Source organism: Populus nigra, chromosome 12, assembly GCF_951802175.1.
Source record: "Populus nigra chromosome 12, ddPopNigr1.1, whole genome shotgun sequence".
Classification (NCBI taxonomy): Eukaryota; Viridiplantae; Streptophyta; class Magnoliopsida; order Malpighiales; family Salicaceae; genus Populus; species Populus nigra.
The window spans coordinates 4,536,991-4,553,342 of NC_084863.1; the positions used below are offsets into that span (position 1 = coordinate 4,536,991).

Consider the following 16,352-nt stretch of genomic DNA (forward strand, 5'->3'; position numbering starts at 1 on the left):
CGTCTCAGTGCTCATATCTGCAACGAGTCACCTTATAGCAAGAACCTATCATGCTTTCTCTTTCTCAAACAATGAGTTGTCAATAATGAAGAATGAGATTTAAAAGGAAAAAAAAAAAACCATGGTAAACCAGTGTCAATTATTTTTCCAGCTATATCATAATAGCATACAATCACCAATGTTGTTCACATCTGCTTTTGTGATAATATATTTATACGAGAAAATGCCATCAGCCGGTTTTTATGTTCTATACCTTCTGTTATAGCAATTGTGTTTTTTCCTTTTTTTCGAGATAGGTTTGTTCTTTCTATACTTATTATATATCTAACTTGCTTAGGCTTTTTTTTCTTTCCAAAGATTTCAAGACAAGAACAGAGATCAAACCATTTTGTTTGTTAATAAATCAGAGTACCTTGGTCAGGAAAAGAAGAGAAAAAACAAGCATTTCAAGCACTTCTACAGTGCCGTCTTGCTTTGGTAAGCAGGAAAATTGTCCTAATTCAGTTGGTACCTGTTGAACTCATTTTGTACTAGCAATATTTAATATCATAAAAATTCTTACACCTCCCTCCCTGCTTCGTCCTTCTACTCGTTGATAAAAGGCGTCGTTGAATATGTAAATTATATTCTAGTTTTATAGCCTCTTTCCTTGTTTTGCACTTTATAATAAATGTTGAGGTAAGACTGATGTATCTGATGATGCATGATTGATCTCACTGGTTACGCATTTTTGTTTGCCATTCAACTATGTTGACTTTCTGTAGAACATGCTACCAATAGTTTGTTCTAACATGGCTGCTGCCGACTGGCATTAATATCTTATCAGGTGCAGAGACCAAGTTGCCCCCGCTTCAGCCACGTATTGAAATAGGCTCTAAAGGACAGTTCTGGCGTTTTGAAACCTTTAGTTATGGAAAGATGCATCTTGAGAGAACTATTATTTTATTTGAAACACATATATTTAAGCCCGAGTATCAAGCAATGATCCATTTGCATTTAAGATCCGAAGTCCGAAGTACGAAAACCGCTTTCCGTTTCTCTTGAGTTCTGAACACACCAAATCTTCATCATGGCCGGTAACATTACCAAGGAGGTGGTGTCCTCTTCCCTTCCCCTTGATGGCCGGGTTGCAATAGTAACTGGTGCTTCAGGTGGCATTGGCCGAGCCATTTCCATCCACCTTCACTCCCTCGGTGCAAGAGTTGTCATCAACTATGCTTCAAACTCCAATCAAGCTGATCTCCTAGCTTCTGAGCTCAACGCCTCAGCACCGTCTTCACATCCTCAAGCAATCGCCATCAAAGCTGACGTTTCAGACCCAGATCAAGTCAAGCAACTATTCAGCAGAACTGAAGAAGAATTTGGCTCAAAGATTCATATACTTGCACATTGTGCTGGGGTGCTCGATCCAAAGTATCCCATCTTGGCTAACACAACAGTGGAGGATTGGGATATGACCTTTAATGTCAATACTAAAGGGGCATTCCTGTGTTGTCGAGAGGCAACTAATCGGTGGGCCCATGGGGGTGGTGGAAGAATCATCATGATATCAACATCTCTTGTTGGAGCACCCACACCAGGTTATGCGGCCTATACTGCTTCCAAGGCAGCCGTGGAGACAATGACAAGGATAGTGGCCAAGGAGCTGAAGGGTACAGGAATAACTGCTAATTGTGTTGCTCCAGGTCCTGTGGCGACAGAATTGTTTTTTGCAGGTAAAACTGAGGAAACATTAAAGAGAATTGCGGATGCTTGCCCTTTGAACCGACTTGGAGAGCCCGAGGATATAAGTAAGGTTGTAGGATTCATAGCTAGTGATGCTGGGGAGTGGATCAATGGCCAGGTTATTAGAGTTAACGGTGGATTTGTTGTTTAATTGAGCATGTGTGTTAATTTTATTTTCCTTTCCCCTCCTTTTTTTTTTATTTTACCTCTTCTACCATTTTTAAGTTTTTCTTCATTTTATTAATAGACGTACACTAATAATATTAGAAGCTTAAAGATTCTCCATTCTTGCAATTAAGATTAAGAAACTAACTAAAGGGCGAGGGACAAATACTATTCATGTTTTATTCTTTTTGCATTTTGATCTTTTTGTTCCTTTAATTATTTAATTTCTTTTACTTCCAAATTAGTCCTTAATTTATGTGTTTATTGAAATTTAGGGTTGATAACTAATTTTAATTTGTTTTTTACATGAGGTGAAATCGGAAAAATGTTTTGATTTAAAACCAAAAAACTAAAAAAGGAGACGAGTAACCCTCTTGTCGTTTTTTTTTCTATCTTTTTAAAAGTGCTTTCAAGTTTGGTTCTCTATTTTTTTTAACTTATCAGATTTTTTTTTTAATTTCGTCCTTCAATGCTGTGTTGATTAAGGTTTTTGGTTGATAATTTATTTTGATTTGTTTTTTATGTGTTCACTATTGTATCAAATAATTGTCCCTACATTGGTTGATGATCGATTTTGCAAAATATTGCTCTGGTCCTTATTTTTTAAAAAATTAAATTTTTTTATATCTTTTTAAAAGTGCTTTCAAGTTTGGTCCTTTATTTTTTTTTTAACTTATCATTTTTTTTTCAATTTCGTCCTTTAATGTTGTGTTGATTATGGTTTTTGGTTGATAATTTATTTTGATTTATTTTTTATGTGTTCACCATTGTATCAAATAATTGTCCCTACATCGATTTTACAAGATATTGTTCAGGTCCTTTATTTTTTAAAAAATTAAGAGTAAAGGGACTATAATTGAAAAATAGAAAAATATTTAAGCCTGAAGGGAAGAATAACCTAAGCTAGTCATGAAAACCGAGGTAAGGAGGGAGAAAAAAGAAAGAAAAAGAAAAGGAAAAGAATGGATTGTTGGAACCACATAAGACCCCCTCCTCCAACACATACCACCTTATGAGGAAGAGGATGCCGTGATGAATTCAACGGAATAGAAAACAACATTGATCGGAGCTTGGATAAATGCTTACAAGCCACTTTATAAGAAAGAAGACTTTATGATTTGTTTTGTTTCGCTTTAAATAAAAATATCCTGATAGAATTCAATTTTATTACAAAAAAAATTCAAACTCTGGTGATTAACTTGGACACTAAAACAAAAATTAAGTTTTTTCTGTCTCCTTTTTTACTATTCACAAGGCATGTTTTTAAAAATTCTAGTCCCCAATGATTTTTTTTTCAATTATGATTCTTATTTGTTAAAGGTTTTACATTTTGGTCCAAAACTTAATTTTATTCATGTTTTAGTCCTTGAGTTTGAAAGAGGAGAGAGAAAGTCACCGAGAAACAAGGGAGAAGAAAGAAAGTGGATGGTTAGGCACATGCAGGTGATAAAAAAAATCGTTCTTGGTGTCAATGAGTCCTATTTGATTAAAGAAGTTTTATTGAGGTATTTTTTACCCATCATCTTGTTGAAAAAGAGATTGGAGCTTGAGATTATTTTTTGAAATTGGGATGAATTTTTTATTTTTAAAGGGTTTTTTGAGGTTAGATATGAGTTTATTGAGATATATAAAGCGTTTCTTACATGTTTTTAAGTGAAAAAAGGTTGAAAACGAGTCTTTTTAGGATCCAAAGAGTTGGAATTTGATTTTTTTGACAACCTTTTGACCTCCTAAGATGATTGGAGTATAACTAGTAAGTGATACATTATCTACCACTGCATATGACAAATTTATGTTTTTTTTTAATAAAAATAATGGGTGAATGATGTGTCAACCACCCATTTTAAGAAGAAGAAGAAAAAAGATCACTGCAAAATGCTGACTTGTTTTTAAATGAGCAAGGTGCGATGACCCACCTACACCCAAACACTTCCATCAATTTAATTAAAATTCATTAAAATAATTGTTTTAAAATATTTTTGGGATATTATTTTATTAAATACCCTTTTATTTTTACTTTGTTTTCGAATAAGACTACACACACACACACACACACACACACACACACACACTATTAGCAAGTTCTCTTTTTGTAAAGCCCTTCATGATATATTCTTTTTAAATTTAATTTGGTTGCTTTCTCGCTCACATATATTTTTAATATTGTATAATTAAATAGTTTTTTTAAAAAAGTTATTAAATCAAACCGGGTCCATAAGTTGAATTGCGAGTTTGATTGTTAACTTGGATTGATCCAAAACATCTTCATCTTAATATATATATATTTTTTTTAAATGAAATCATCTTGTAATTTTTTAAAGTTAAATTGTGTTTTGACTAGGTTAGTCTGGTCAGGTTTGGAGCACACCAAGTTGATCTAGTAGAATTTTATAGTTTTTAATCTAATTGGTTTTAGACTTTTACTAATTTTTATTTTCCACTGGAATGATTTTAGGATTACATTTCTTCATGTAAAATTTATTATTTATTATTATATTCTTAATTACAAATGAGAATTTATTTTGGAGATTGAATTTTTATATATTTTCTAAGAATATTGAATTTTTTTCCACTTATACAAAAGTTTTAAGAAAAACTATATATATATTAGAAATGAACACAATATGTTCATTATTTTTTGGTTCAATTCTAACCAAGTATTAACTTTGATCGCAGGACCATATCATCAACATTATGTACAATGATTCAATCAAACCAACAAAAGTATCTGGTAATTAATTAGAAAAATTCAAAAAATTTCATATATAAATTATGAGTATGATGAGTTCCCAAAAATTTCAAGTAGCTTAGGAGCAAGGTTTATATGTTAGATAATCAATTAATCTCTTGGTTTTAACAATTTGATTCATTCTGCCTTACTAAGGTAGTTGGTCTTAGTGCCTGGTGGGCTAAGGTAGTTGGTAGCTAGTACCCGTAAAAGATCATTTTTTATAGATGTGAGGACTCTCAAATGCTTAAGTATCTTTTAAAAGAGAGAAAATACAATAATATTTTAAAGAGAAAGACTTTGAAAATATATATGCTAAAAATGTTGAGAATAAAGAAATTATGAACCTGGAGTTTGAAAGATTCATGGGGTATATATAACTTATGAGTCTTGTTCTTTTATGAAGAGAAAAGGTTGAAAAGACATTTCACCTATGTGATATATAATATTGATACGCAAAAACTTATAAAAATACCTGATTACTATGATGAGTTTGTTGAATTTTCTTCGTATGAGACGAGGGGTGAAAACTCAAGGTAATATATTGGAGAGCCCATGTGTGGGGGCATGTACCCTGGTTGAAAAAAGAATTTCTAAGAATGTAGAGGGGAACCATAGAGGAACCCATACTTAGAAAATTCTCCAAGAGGGTAAGGTGAAACCATAAAGGAATCCATACCTAAAAAAATTTTCTAACAGTTGAAGAAACTCATAGAAAACGAGCCTGTACTTAAAAAAAATTCTATGTGATTGAGGGGAACCCATGAATGATGGAGCCCATACTTAGAAAATTTCTAAGTAGTTAGGAGGAATCTATGAAAGGAACCTATTAAAGGAACCTATTGAGGGTAGAGATTGTACTTAGAAAATTTATTGGGGAGGAACCCATTTAAAGGAACCCTTTTGAGGAACTCATTTAAGGTAGAGCCCATACTTATAAAATTTCTAAGTGTCCAAGAGGAACCCATTAGAGATGGTGTTACTGAACTAGAGAAACCAAGTTCATCTCTTAGAGAGTGATGCTATTGCACTAGGGAGACTTCATACCCATCATTTGGAGAGTGGTGTTATTGCATTAGGAAGACCAAATTCATCCTTTTGAGTGTAGTGCTATTACATTAGAAAGACCTCATACTCATCCATTGTAAAGTGGTGCTATTATATTAGGAAGACTTATACCTATCCTTTAAAGAGTGATGTTATTGCGCTAGAGAGATCAAGTCCATCATTTGAAAAGTTATGCTATTGCACTAGGAAGACTAAATCTATCCCTTGAAGAGTTGTGCTCACCTAGCGGGTGGAACTTTTTTTGTGTGTGTATTATTATAGCCCTTAAGTCTCGATGACAATTTGACATATACAAGCCACCATGAAAAAATTTGGTGGGCATAGCCATAGACATAGTCATGGGCATCGCTGTAAGTGTAGCCACTGGCGTAACCAAATAGGGTGTAGCCGTAGGTGTAATTGCAGGTATAACCATTGGCATGTCATTGGCGTAGACGTAGACATAGCCACTAGCATAGCTACCATTGCGTTGAGGTTTTGTCATTCATGAAAAGAACTTTTAAGGAATATGAATGAACTGATTTTTTATCCATTTCCCACAGACGATGCCAATGATGAGGTCCTAAAAAATCCAAGTAGCTTATGAACAATGTTTATGTATTGGATAATCGGTTAATTTGATTTATTTTTTCTAGTGAAGGTGGATGGTAGCTTGTACCTAATGTCTGGTAGGCAAAGGTGGTTGATTGCTGGTACATATAAAATATCCCATTTCATAGATATGACGACTCTCATATATTTAAGTAATTATCTTTTTAGAGAGAGAAAGTGCAATAATATTTTAGAGAGATAGACTTTAAAAATATATTTGTTAGAAATATTAAAAATGAAGATATTATGAACCTGGAAATTGAAGGATTTGTGGAGTATTAATAGCCTATAAGTCTTAGTTTTTTATGGAGATGAGGGATTAAAGAATCATTTCATCCCTGTGATATTATGAGTTGTATTCTACTCAAAATAATATATATTGAATTAATATAAAATATTAAAAGACTCACATGAAGATCCTTCAAAATTACCGAGAGAGTGTTAGGCCCAGATGAGTTGCCTAAGTCTATTAGAAGCATAAAATGGGCTCAGATGTGTTGCCCGAAGTCCATAGTTGTTGGGGTTTTAATCTCATTAAATTTAGATTCGTCAGAATAAAATCGTTTTATATATACTTAAAAATCCATCTTATTTTATAATTTTCACACATGACATAATACAATTAACTATTATAGATAAATACATGATTCACAATACGAATAACAGTTAAAAAATTCACACATAAAATATATATCCAAAAAAAGTTGATAAAAATTACAGTCAAGTTGTTAAAATAATTTTTTTTTCATATTCATTTCTTATAACTTTTTGCTAGAGAATATCTAAGGCAATTAATAATGTGCTTTTATAAAAGTAATTATAATTAAATATACTATTCAGGTTTTTAATTTCAATAATTGCTCATACCTATTAATAATATTTTTTAAAAAAATTAAAAAAGTTTATGTTGTGCACTTTCATTTTATCGGAGAATATAATGTAGATGAAATTATGAAGCAATTAGAACCAACCACGAAATCAAACATGATTACTTGAAGATTACCATAAAAGGATATTAAAAAAAAATTTATAATTATAACTTGGTTTGATTTGTTATAATAGTCTTTTTATTGTATTAACTCTATAGATATACCCATATGTAACAATTCAATATTATTGATCAATATAATTTCTCTTATTTTATTTTTAATAAAAAATTAAAATAGAATAGAATGTTGTTAATAACTTAATTCATATAGATTTTATATAATCATATAATTAGACAGATAAATAAATATAATAAACTAAATTATATAAATGCTTGATCATCTTCTTTAATTAGATATTAAAATAATTTCTTGATTCTTTTAAGTTGTTCAATTACTTAATTTCTTACTTTTATTGATAACAAAATAATCAAGAATATTTACTATAATTATTTTTTAACATATTTAACATGCATATTGCATTCTTTTTTGCAAATATATGAAATAAAAGAAATAAAGACAATAAATTTTAAGATCTCTTAAATTATTCAAAAAATTATTATAATCTAATTGTTTGGATATATATTATTTATATCGGTATTCTCTTTTAATAAAATATTTTTATAATTAAGACATAATATTTTTATATTAATCAATGTTTCAGTTATTGATTAGTATTGATATTTTAACTTCTTATTTTAATATACACTTTTTATTTTTTTCCCTCAATTTAATCCTTCAATATCTCTAAAAATATTAATTTTAATTGGCAGACATGCTTGGATTTAACAGGTTGATAAAACAAACTGTTACAAGATAAAATGGAATGAGTTTTCAAATAAATTCTAAATTTGAGTTATAAAATGGATTTATATTGAGAATAAATATATTTCATTGATAATATTTTAACACTATTTCTATTTTGTCACATACAAAATTATAAGAAGTAAAATAATTGTATTGATTTACTCAATATATGGATGACAATAAAATATAAAATTGTTATTTGATACATTTAAAATAATAAAAACCTAAAAACATGGTTATAAGTAGAGAGTAAAGTATAATCATCTAATTTAAATTATTGAAATTAGAATTTAAATGAAAATGAAAATATTAGATCAGACAATATAAAGGATGTTTGGAAAAATTTAGAATTATTGAAATTTATACCATGTGCAATGTATATTAAACACAAGACAAAATAATTAATTATTTATTGTAATTTAGAGAGTGATTGGGAGCGTAATTTAACTATGTTTTTTAAAAATTTTAAATTTTTTAAAATTATTTTAACATGTTGATATTAAAAATAAATTAAAAAATAATAATAAAATATTTTATTTTAATATATTTTTAAATAAAAAATATTTTAAAAAATAACACCATCCTCATCCTTCATTCATCCCGTATACCGAACATTACCTAGGTGGGTTAATTGGTTGGCCTTTAGAGTGTAGCTTCGAAGGTTAGTGTTTTGTTTTCATGATTAAAAAATATTTTTAATTGAACTGATATATTGATATAAAAAAATAAATTTTTAAAAATATTTTTTTAATATTTACAAAATAGCACCGTAATAATCCCAACAGCTTGTTCAATCCAAAAGTCTGGCTTGCCGTGTTTAAATAGAATCTTGCTTTGGTACTCTAAGCCCCTCCTCTCCTTCTTCAGCAACACAACACCATGACCGCCCCAACACCTCTACTGTCTCTCCCTCTCCAGGATCGTGTAGCCATAGTCACAGGCTCATCCCGTGGCATTGGCAAAGCCATAGCCATCCACTTGGCTTCACTTGGTGCAAAGCTTGTTATCAATTACACTTCCAACAAGGAACAGGCTGATCTTGTTGCTAATGACATCAATTCTTCCTGTGTTGGCAATACCCCACGAGCCATAGTAGCTCAAGCTAATGTTTCCGATCCAGCCCAGGTCAAGTTTCTCTTTGATGAGGCTGAAAGAGTCTTTGGCTCTCAACTTCATGTCTTGGTTAACTGTGCTGGTGTATTGGATCCTAAATATCCTTCCATTCCCAACACTTCCCTGGAGGATTTTGACCATATTTTCAGGTATTTTCAGAAACCAACAAAGAGATGTCTTTTTTACTTTAGCTCTTTTTTTTTTTGGCTTTTGTTTTTAGTAAATAGTGAATTTCCTGTATGATAGCTTGAAGGTAAAACAAAAATGTATATTTTGATATGCTGTCGGAAAATTACTGAAATAAATTATTACTTGATGACTGAATCAGATTCTGGATAAAGTTTGGCTTTTGAGAATAATTCTTTCGAGCAATGATTCAATGAGAACAACTAGTTATAGTGGTAAAATTAGCAGAAAAATATCAATGTTTCATCAATTAGAAAACAAACCAAATATTGCACGTGATAATTTAAGATCAACAAAGACATAATGCTTGAATTGTCAGCTTGAAGCTGGGAAGACGAAAACATTGATGGGAAATTCTGGGCATATGCAAAGGGTTCTCTTCTTTTCCTTATTTGTTTCCAGTCCAATATGGATAGGGTGCTTGAAACCAGATCTTTAAAGGTCTGTTTAGCTTTAATTGGAAATTTTAGTCAAAAATTGATAACCTAATGTTATCTAAATAACTTGGCTCAGGAGAGGGTACTTGAAATTTTATAGTGAAGTTGAACGCGGGGACCTATAAAGAGTTGTTTTTTAAGGCAAAGAATTTGCAACAAATTCCAACTCAGATTAATGCTATAATGCATACAAGTTCCTTTTTGTATCTCATATCAAAGCAGCATGATTTATGACTCAACTTTAAAAACGTTGTTGTTGTCAGTGTCAACACTAGAGGTGCATTTTTATGCTGCAAGGAAGCAGCAAATCGGCTGAAACGTGGTGGTGGTGGTCGGATAATACTATTATCATCATCTATGGTTGGTGGATTGAAGCCCGGATTTGGGGCATATGCAGCATCAAAGGCTGCAGTGGAGACAATTATAAGGATATTAGCTAACTGAAGGGAACTGGGATTACTGCAAATTGCGTTGCACCAGGGCCTATTGCAACAGAGATGTATTTTGCTGGAAAAACTGAGGAGCAGATAAAGAAGAACATAGAGGAGTCCCCGCTAGGCCGGCTTGGTGAGACCAAGGACGTTGCAGAGGTTGTTGGGTTTATGGCTACTGATGCTAGTGAGTGGATTAATGGTCAGGTAATTCGGGCCAATGGTGGTTATGTGTAAGATTTAAAAAATGCATCCTACTAGTTTTTGAAAGAACAATTCTCTACGTTTTAAAAGTTTCTGTTCAAAGTTGTGTCAACCAGCTTGAATTGCATGCTAGGCACAAATGCAGATTAGTATGAAAATGCTTAGTGTTTTCATAAGCAGTTTTATAATGAATGATAAAATATTACGTTTTCATATTTCAAGGCTTCTCAAGTATTTGTTAATTTACCTTGAATAAACCACTTCCTCTGGCAATACATGTCCTGTACAGAATTCAAAACAGAAGATGAGGTTCAGATTTGCATTTGACCATCATTGAATGTATTTGCTTAGCAAAATCAAGCGAGGCCCACTGAATGAGCTCTATATTTGTGAATCAGTTCTGTCTCCTCGTCAGGTTGTGAGCTACTAATGCATGATTGATCTACTTGGTTGAACGAACAGAGATGGGTATTATATGTTTGAATGTTGTTTCCCCAGGATGGCAAGTTTAAGTACAATTAACTATGTTTGAATGTTTCCTCAGGATTTGAGGTTGGTAACTTTTAGACCAGTATTTGTAGCCATCCTTACTGAGAAACAGGGATGTTGCATTTATGCGTAAACATAAAATCTTTATCGAAGGTTATTTATATACGTTCTACACTCTGCACTGCATTCATGACAATGACATCGCTTTTTTGCAACATTCAGAAGGCAGAAATTTCTTTTTTTCCACAACCATGTTGAACATTTCAGGGCAGAGTTCCACTTATCCGGATGCTGCTGTCATGAACCTGGATGACAACAGCTACTCCATTTGTTGGAATTAATTAAGCTGACAACCCCACAAAAAAGAGATGTGTTGCAGGGGACATCCTACGGAGAGCTTTGAGAGAGAAAAATGAAGGAAATTAGGAAACCTAAATAACTGATCGAATAAGAGGTTGGTTATACACAGAGAAAAGATAATAATCATCTAATAACATTCTATCTAACATAAGCTGCGTCTCATGCAAGTTAATACATATATTTCTGGTTTTTTATATTGAATTAGCAAGCATGTTTGGGGTTTCAAGGAAAATAGTTTCAAGGGATGGAAGAAAAAGGAAGAAAACCCAACCCAATATTTTTGCAGTACTTATTACACGTGAAACAAACATATATGCATTTGATGGTAATCCATAATTCAGAAAACAATAACAGGTATCTCAATTAAAATACTAATTGATTAATCAAGTTTTTATTAGTATATTTTTACCAAAAAAACACTGGATTAAGAAAGATTTATGAATATAAATTTTCAAGAAAACAAGTACGTCCAATGAAGGCGTGCTAGGCTTGGCAGTGTGCCAAGCCCTGGGAGCGCTGGGTCTAACGCTAGCTAGACCCAAACGCGATTAGGTTTGGCAGTGTGCCAACATTGGAAACGCCGAGTCTAGCGCTAGCTAGATCCAAACACGATTGAGATTGATAGTGTGTCAAGCCCAAGAGAATGCACATCCTTCTTTGGGCACGTCTAAGAGAATGACCATTCTCTCTTGGCACACCCACCATCCTCTCTTGGACACACCCAAGGGAATGACCACATCCTTTCTTGGAACGCCCAATGAAATGACCATCCTCCTTTAGCACGTCCACCATTTTCCTTAGGGCATGCCTAAGAAAATTACCATCCTACCTGGAGCACGTCCAAGGATATGACCCTCCTCCTTTGGGTCTAGTCTAGGGGAAGAGCTCAGCCTCCATGAACTTAACTACATTTGATGTCTTGAATCCTAATCTCCCTACACATTTTAGGTGTATAAAAGTCCTCCGGGAACCCATCATATATCTATCAAACATTAATATAGATGTAAATGATATTTATATCTCATTAAATGCTTTCAGGATAAAATTACACTTCAGACCTTCTTCTTCATAAAAGGAAAAGACTCACAAGCTATAAATACACAATGAGACATTCAAAACAAAAGTTCACAATCTTCATTAAAAAATAATTTTAAGAAAAATAATAGTTCCTCTCGAATTTACTTGCTTTAAGAAAAAATTAGTTTGTTTCACCATTAATCCTTTATCTCGTTATCAATTTTATATACTTTTCTAAAATAATATATTTCCTTTATTAAAAAGCAAACCTTTTTAACAAATACTTCTATTTTTTTATTAAAAAAATTGAACTTCAAGCTTCTTAAATGATAAATATATAAGGCCAAATAAAAATCTGAACTATGTTTTTTGGCACAAGTTCTTTCTTTATGATAGTAACTAGCATCTTAGTATGTGTGATGGTCATAAGAATAATTAAGAGCTATGAGAATGTAAGGTGATAATGAATATCTCCTTTGGTGTTCCTTTTAGATGCTTTGATTAAATACTAGTGACATTAGAGAGAATCTGTTCGGTGAAAACATAGGTGATCTTGTCTGATCACGCTTGCTTCTTCCACCATGATATAATTTTTCATTGCCTGTTTAATACTAAAAAGATTTTTATGAGGGAGAGTATATAACATTTCTCATAAAGAATAGTTATAGACTCTATTAATCAAGGTTTCAGTGATAATGAGTTCAAGAAGTCTTTCGATGTTGAGAATTTTCTTATTAAACCTTTGAAGATAGATTATAATGTTCATATCTTTCTTACTATGTGATGATAAAAAGCTCGATAGTGCTCTTTTTAGCTGTAATATTTATATTAAAGCAAGAGATGAGTTTAGAGTTGAGATCATTAAAATAGAAAATATAGTCGAGCTTTAAACCACAGTACTATGTATGTGCAAATCCGTAAAATATTATTGGAAAAACTTTGCACATAGAGCCATTATCTTGTGTGACATGCTTTGGGATGCTTCTCATGTTTTATATGTGCTCTCGAAGGTTAGTGAATTCCTCATAGTTGTTTAAACTGGCTTTTGCATAGACACATGCTTTGGAGAGTCGAATGTGCAATATTCTATGATAAAATAAAGATTCTCCTACTTGATAAGAGTTATGCTCAAGAAGTTGTAGAGTAATAGATCTCATCTCACACCTAGGTTTTTTTCTATAAGGTGTGTGTGAGTGAGACTCAGATGGAGATCGATAATGACTAAATTCTTATTTGAAATGTCTTATGTGAGAGCGATGAATGTAACTCCTTTTAAGTGTAGGAGTGTGAGCACTACTCACTTACATGTCATTTGACCTAGCTCTTTATGTAATTGGAGTCATTATTGCATACTTAAAATGTATTCATATGAACTTCTTGTTGTGCAATAGAAAGAGTGTGAAGATGCAATTGTATTATTGTAATAACATCATTAAGTATTTCCACTTGTTGAGGGGGTTATTGAAAACTTGGGGGAGTTGGATTCCATGTGGTAAATAGATTATTTACTCTCTTTTGTCCTAGAGTTTTGTTGGTTATGGAAAGGGATTTTTTAGTGAAAGGTGAAAAGTGTGAAATGAAAATGAACTAATTTTTTGTTTAGTTTCCAATAGACAATGCTACTGATGAAGTTATGAATGAGAGAAAACATAAATTTATAGAAAGTTTGAGAAAATTATGACTTATTATACTTATCTAGTGACCCAAAATATTTATAGACCTTGGTAACTTCAACTTACCTTGATTTGTGGAGAGTGATGTTACAATTAATTATGAAAATGTTAGTGTCCATCATCAATCGATAGTATCTAGTTTTATCATTAGTGAAGTGGTTAGTGAATATCAATGACATGTTGTCTAAAAATAGTAATTGATCGAGAAATGAGATGTCTATTTTGTGTGGTGTGTGTTGCACTCTGACCATTGGCTAGAAATGTGGTATCATCTTGCATAAAAAGCTTATACTTGTAAAGAATTTGTTAACAAATATATAGACTAGCTTATGTGCGTGAGCACCCTGTTTTTACTCATCAAGACTAGAAAAATATGTTAAGGTGTGCTAGTAGTCGAGAGTTTTTTCATGGTACTAGATTTAGTTGTTTAGGCGGAGGTCTTTACAAGGTGATGGTGGTGACCACACCATTTAGACAAGGTACTAGTTATTTGACCCGCGCTCTGCCACGAGTTAAATATTTTTATTTTTCATTAAAAAATTGTATATGAAGGTTGTTTCAACATATTTTTATAGTTTAAAAAATTTAATTGCAAATTAAGAAGTTTATGCACACATATAATCAAATAAATTAGGAGTGATCATTTTTTGTTCGGTTCGGTTTTTATAAAAAAAAAATGACCAAACCAAATTTTTATTTTTTAAAAAAATCGAAACCAAACCGAACCGGTTCAAACAGACCGGTTTTGGTTTGATTTTTTAGGACAAAAACAGGTTCAAATTGGTTTAGCTCGGTTTTTTTGGTTTGGCTCGGTTTTTTCCGGTTTGGCTCGGTTTTTTTTCCATTTTTTTTCAGTTTCAGTTCGAGTTTTTTAGTTTCAGGCTTATAAAACCAAAATCGAACCGAACGGTTTTTTTAGAATTTTAATCGGTTCAATCAATTTTTTTTCACGGTTCAGTTTTTTCTGTTATTTGTTTTTAATTTTCTTGGTTTAATCGATTTTTCAATTTTTTTGCTCACCCCTAAAATAAACCAAGAACTATGTGCGCTAATAAATAAATAAAAAATCATCAACGACACCTAAAAATAAAATTTAAAAGACCAAGAGACAGATGTAGATCAATATATTTAATTTTACAAGATGGAACATTTACCTGATCATGTTTACTAATTTTTGTTTATTAAAACATTTTTTATTTAATCAAACGATAATAGAAATAAACAAAATATTAAATTGATTGAATAAAAAAATAAAATAATAATATGTAAGGCTACATATATTAGAAATATCATTTGAAAATAAATATTTTTATTTTCAAAAATATAGTTTATCTATACAAAAGATAAAAACATCATAAATGAATCAAAAAATCTCTTTGAAAATTAAATGTATAACCAAAAAATCATCATAATTTAAAAGAGGCTCTCTGAAAAAAAGATATTAATATAAATATAATTAAGTTTATTAAAAAAAAAACATCAATTAAAATAAAAAAATAAAAAAAGTTAGATGCTACTAACCTAAGCAAATTTGACCAGACCACCTGACTCATTTCATAAGAGGCTATACAAAGGTTTATATAGGTCGTGCCACTGAAATTTTTTTTAACTATACCTAGGATGAACTATATACCATCTATCTTATTTTTTTTAAAAAAACAAAAAATACATTGCTTACCGAAATAAACAACGCGTAATCTAAGTCTATTTTGTTTATATTAGCATAACATGCATGGGATATGCAAAACTCTCATGCATTAGCATTTGCATTCCTAGCCATTAATGGCTAGGATGACTAGCCTATTGTTAGAGAATAATATAAATCATATCTTGGGATCTCACCTATTCATGAGATGGTTTTTTGATATGGTATTAGAGCCTTGATGACCAAGCGGTCACGAGTTCGAATCTCACCATTCTCAGATCTTATCTAATAGTTTAAATTTTTAGGTTAAAATGATTATTTGACACCTATATAAGCCATTCTTGGATAGCATTACTTTTTCTTTTTAAATATATGTATGTATGCATGCATGCAAATAATGAGTATTTCTATTATCCATTCCTTTAAACCAAAAACGACTAGTCTTATAACAAAATTTTCTCTTGAAGAGTGACTTGATTTATTTTTTTGTCTTTGTTAGTATGGTGTTTTTAAACCAATTTTACTAGCATGTAATCTATGCTTAAAACTAATGTATTTGTAAGAAAAATAATTTTTTTCGAATGCTAAATAATAATATAAAATATATTTTTATTTATAAAATCGACTAAATATCACTTAATTAGTTAATGATTATTGCTATCATTTTTATTTTATTTGAATTACACCAAGATTGTAAGGGTTTGTTTGGCAGTGTGGTTGCGGTTGCTTTTCAAATAGCTTTTCGTGTCAAAAAGCATGCCAATGATTTTTTTTATTTTTTAAAAAT

General features: G+C 31.3%; 2 protein-coding genes across 2 annotated transcripts; both read left to right on the forward strand.

The window, feature by feature from the left end:
• Window positions 1–324: 324 nt before the first annotated feature.
• LOC133670031 (NADPH-dependent aldehyde reductase-like protein, chloroplastic) lies at window positions 325–1,925 on the forward strand. Its single transcript, XM_062090429.1, has 2 exons — window positions 325–477; window positions 827–1,925. Exon 2 carries the CDS (start codon window positions 1,070–1,072, stop codon window positions 1,874–1,876), a length of 807 nt encoding a protein of 268 aa, XP_061946413.1. The 5' UTR covers window positions 325–477; window positions 827–1,069; the 3' UTR covers window positions 1,877–1,925.
• A 6,869-nt stretch (window positions 1,926–8,794) lies between these two features.
• On the forward strand, window positions 8,795–10,596 carry LOC133669239 (NADPH-dependent aldehyde reductase-like protein, chloroplastic). The gene is given in 3 exon segments (XM_062089297.1): window positions 8,795–9,272; window positions 10,010–10,182; window positions 10,185–10,596. Coding segments are annotated over 3 exon segments (786 nt in total). The 5' UTR covers window positions 8,795–8,889; the 3' UTR covers window positions 10,415–10,596.
• Window positions 10,597–16,352: the final 5,756 nt, after the last annotated feature.

Excerpts from the sequence above, each read along its gene's own strand:
- LOC133670031 (XM_062090429.1), top strand. The coding sequence starts at position 1,070 with ATGGCCGGTAACATTACCAAGGAGGTGGTGTCCTCTTCCCTTCCCCTT.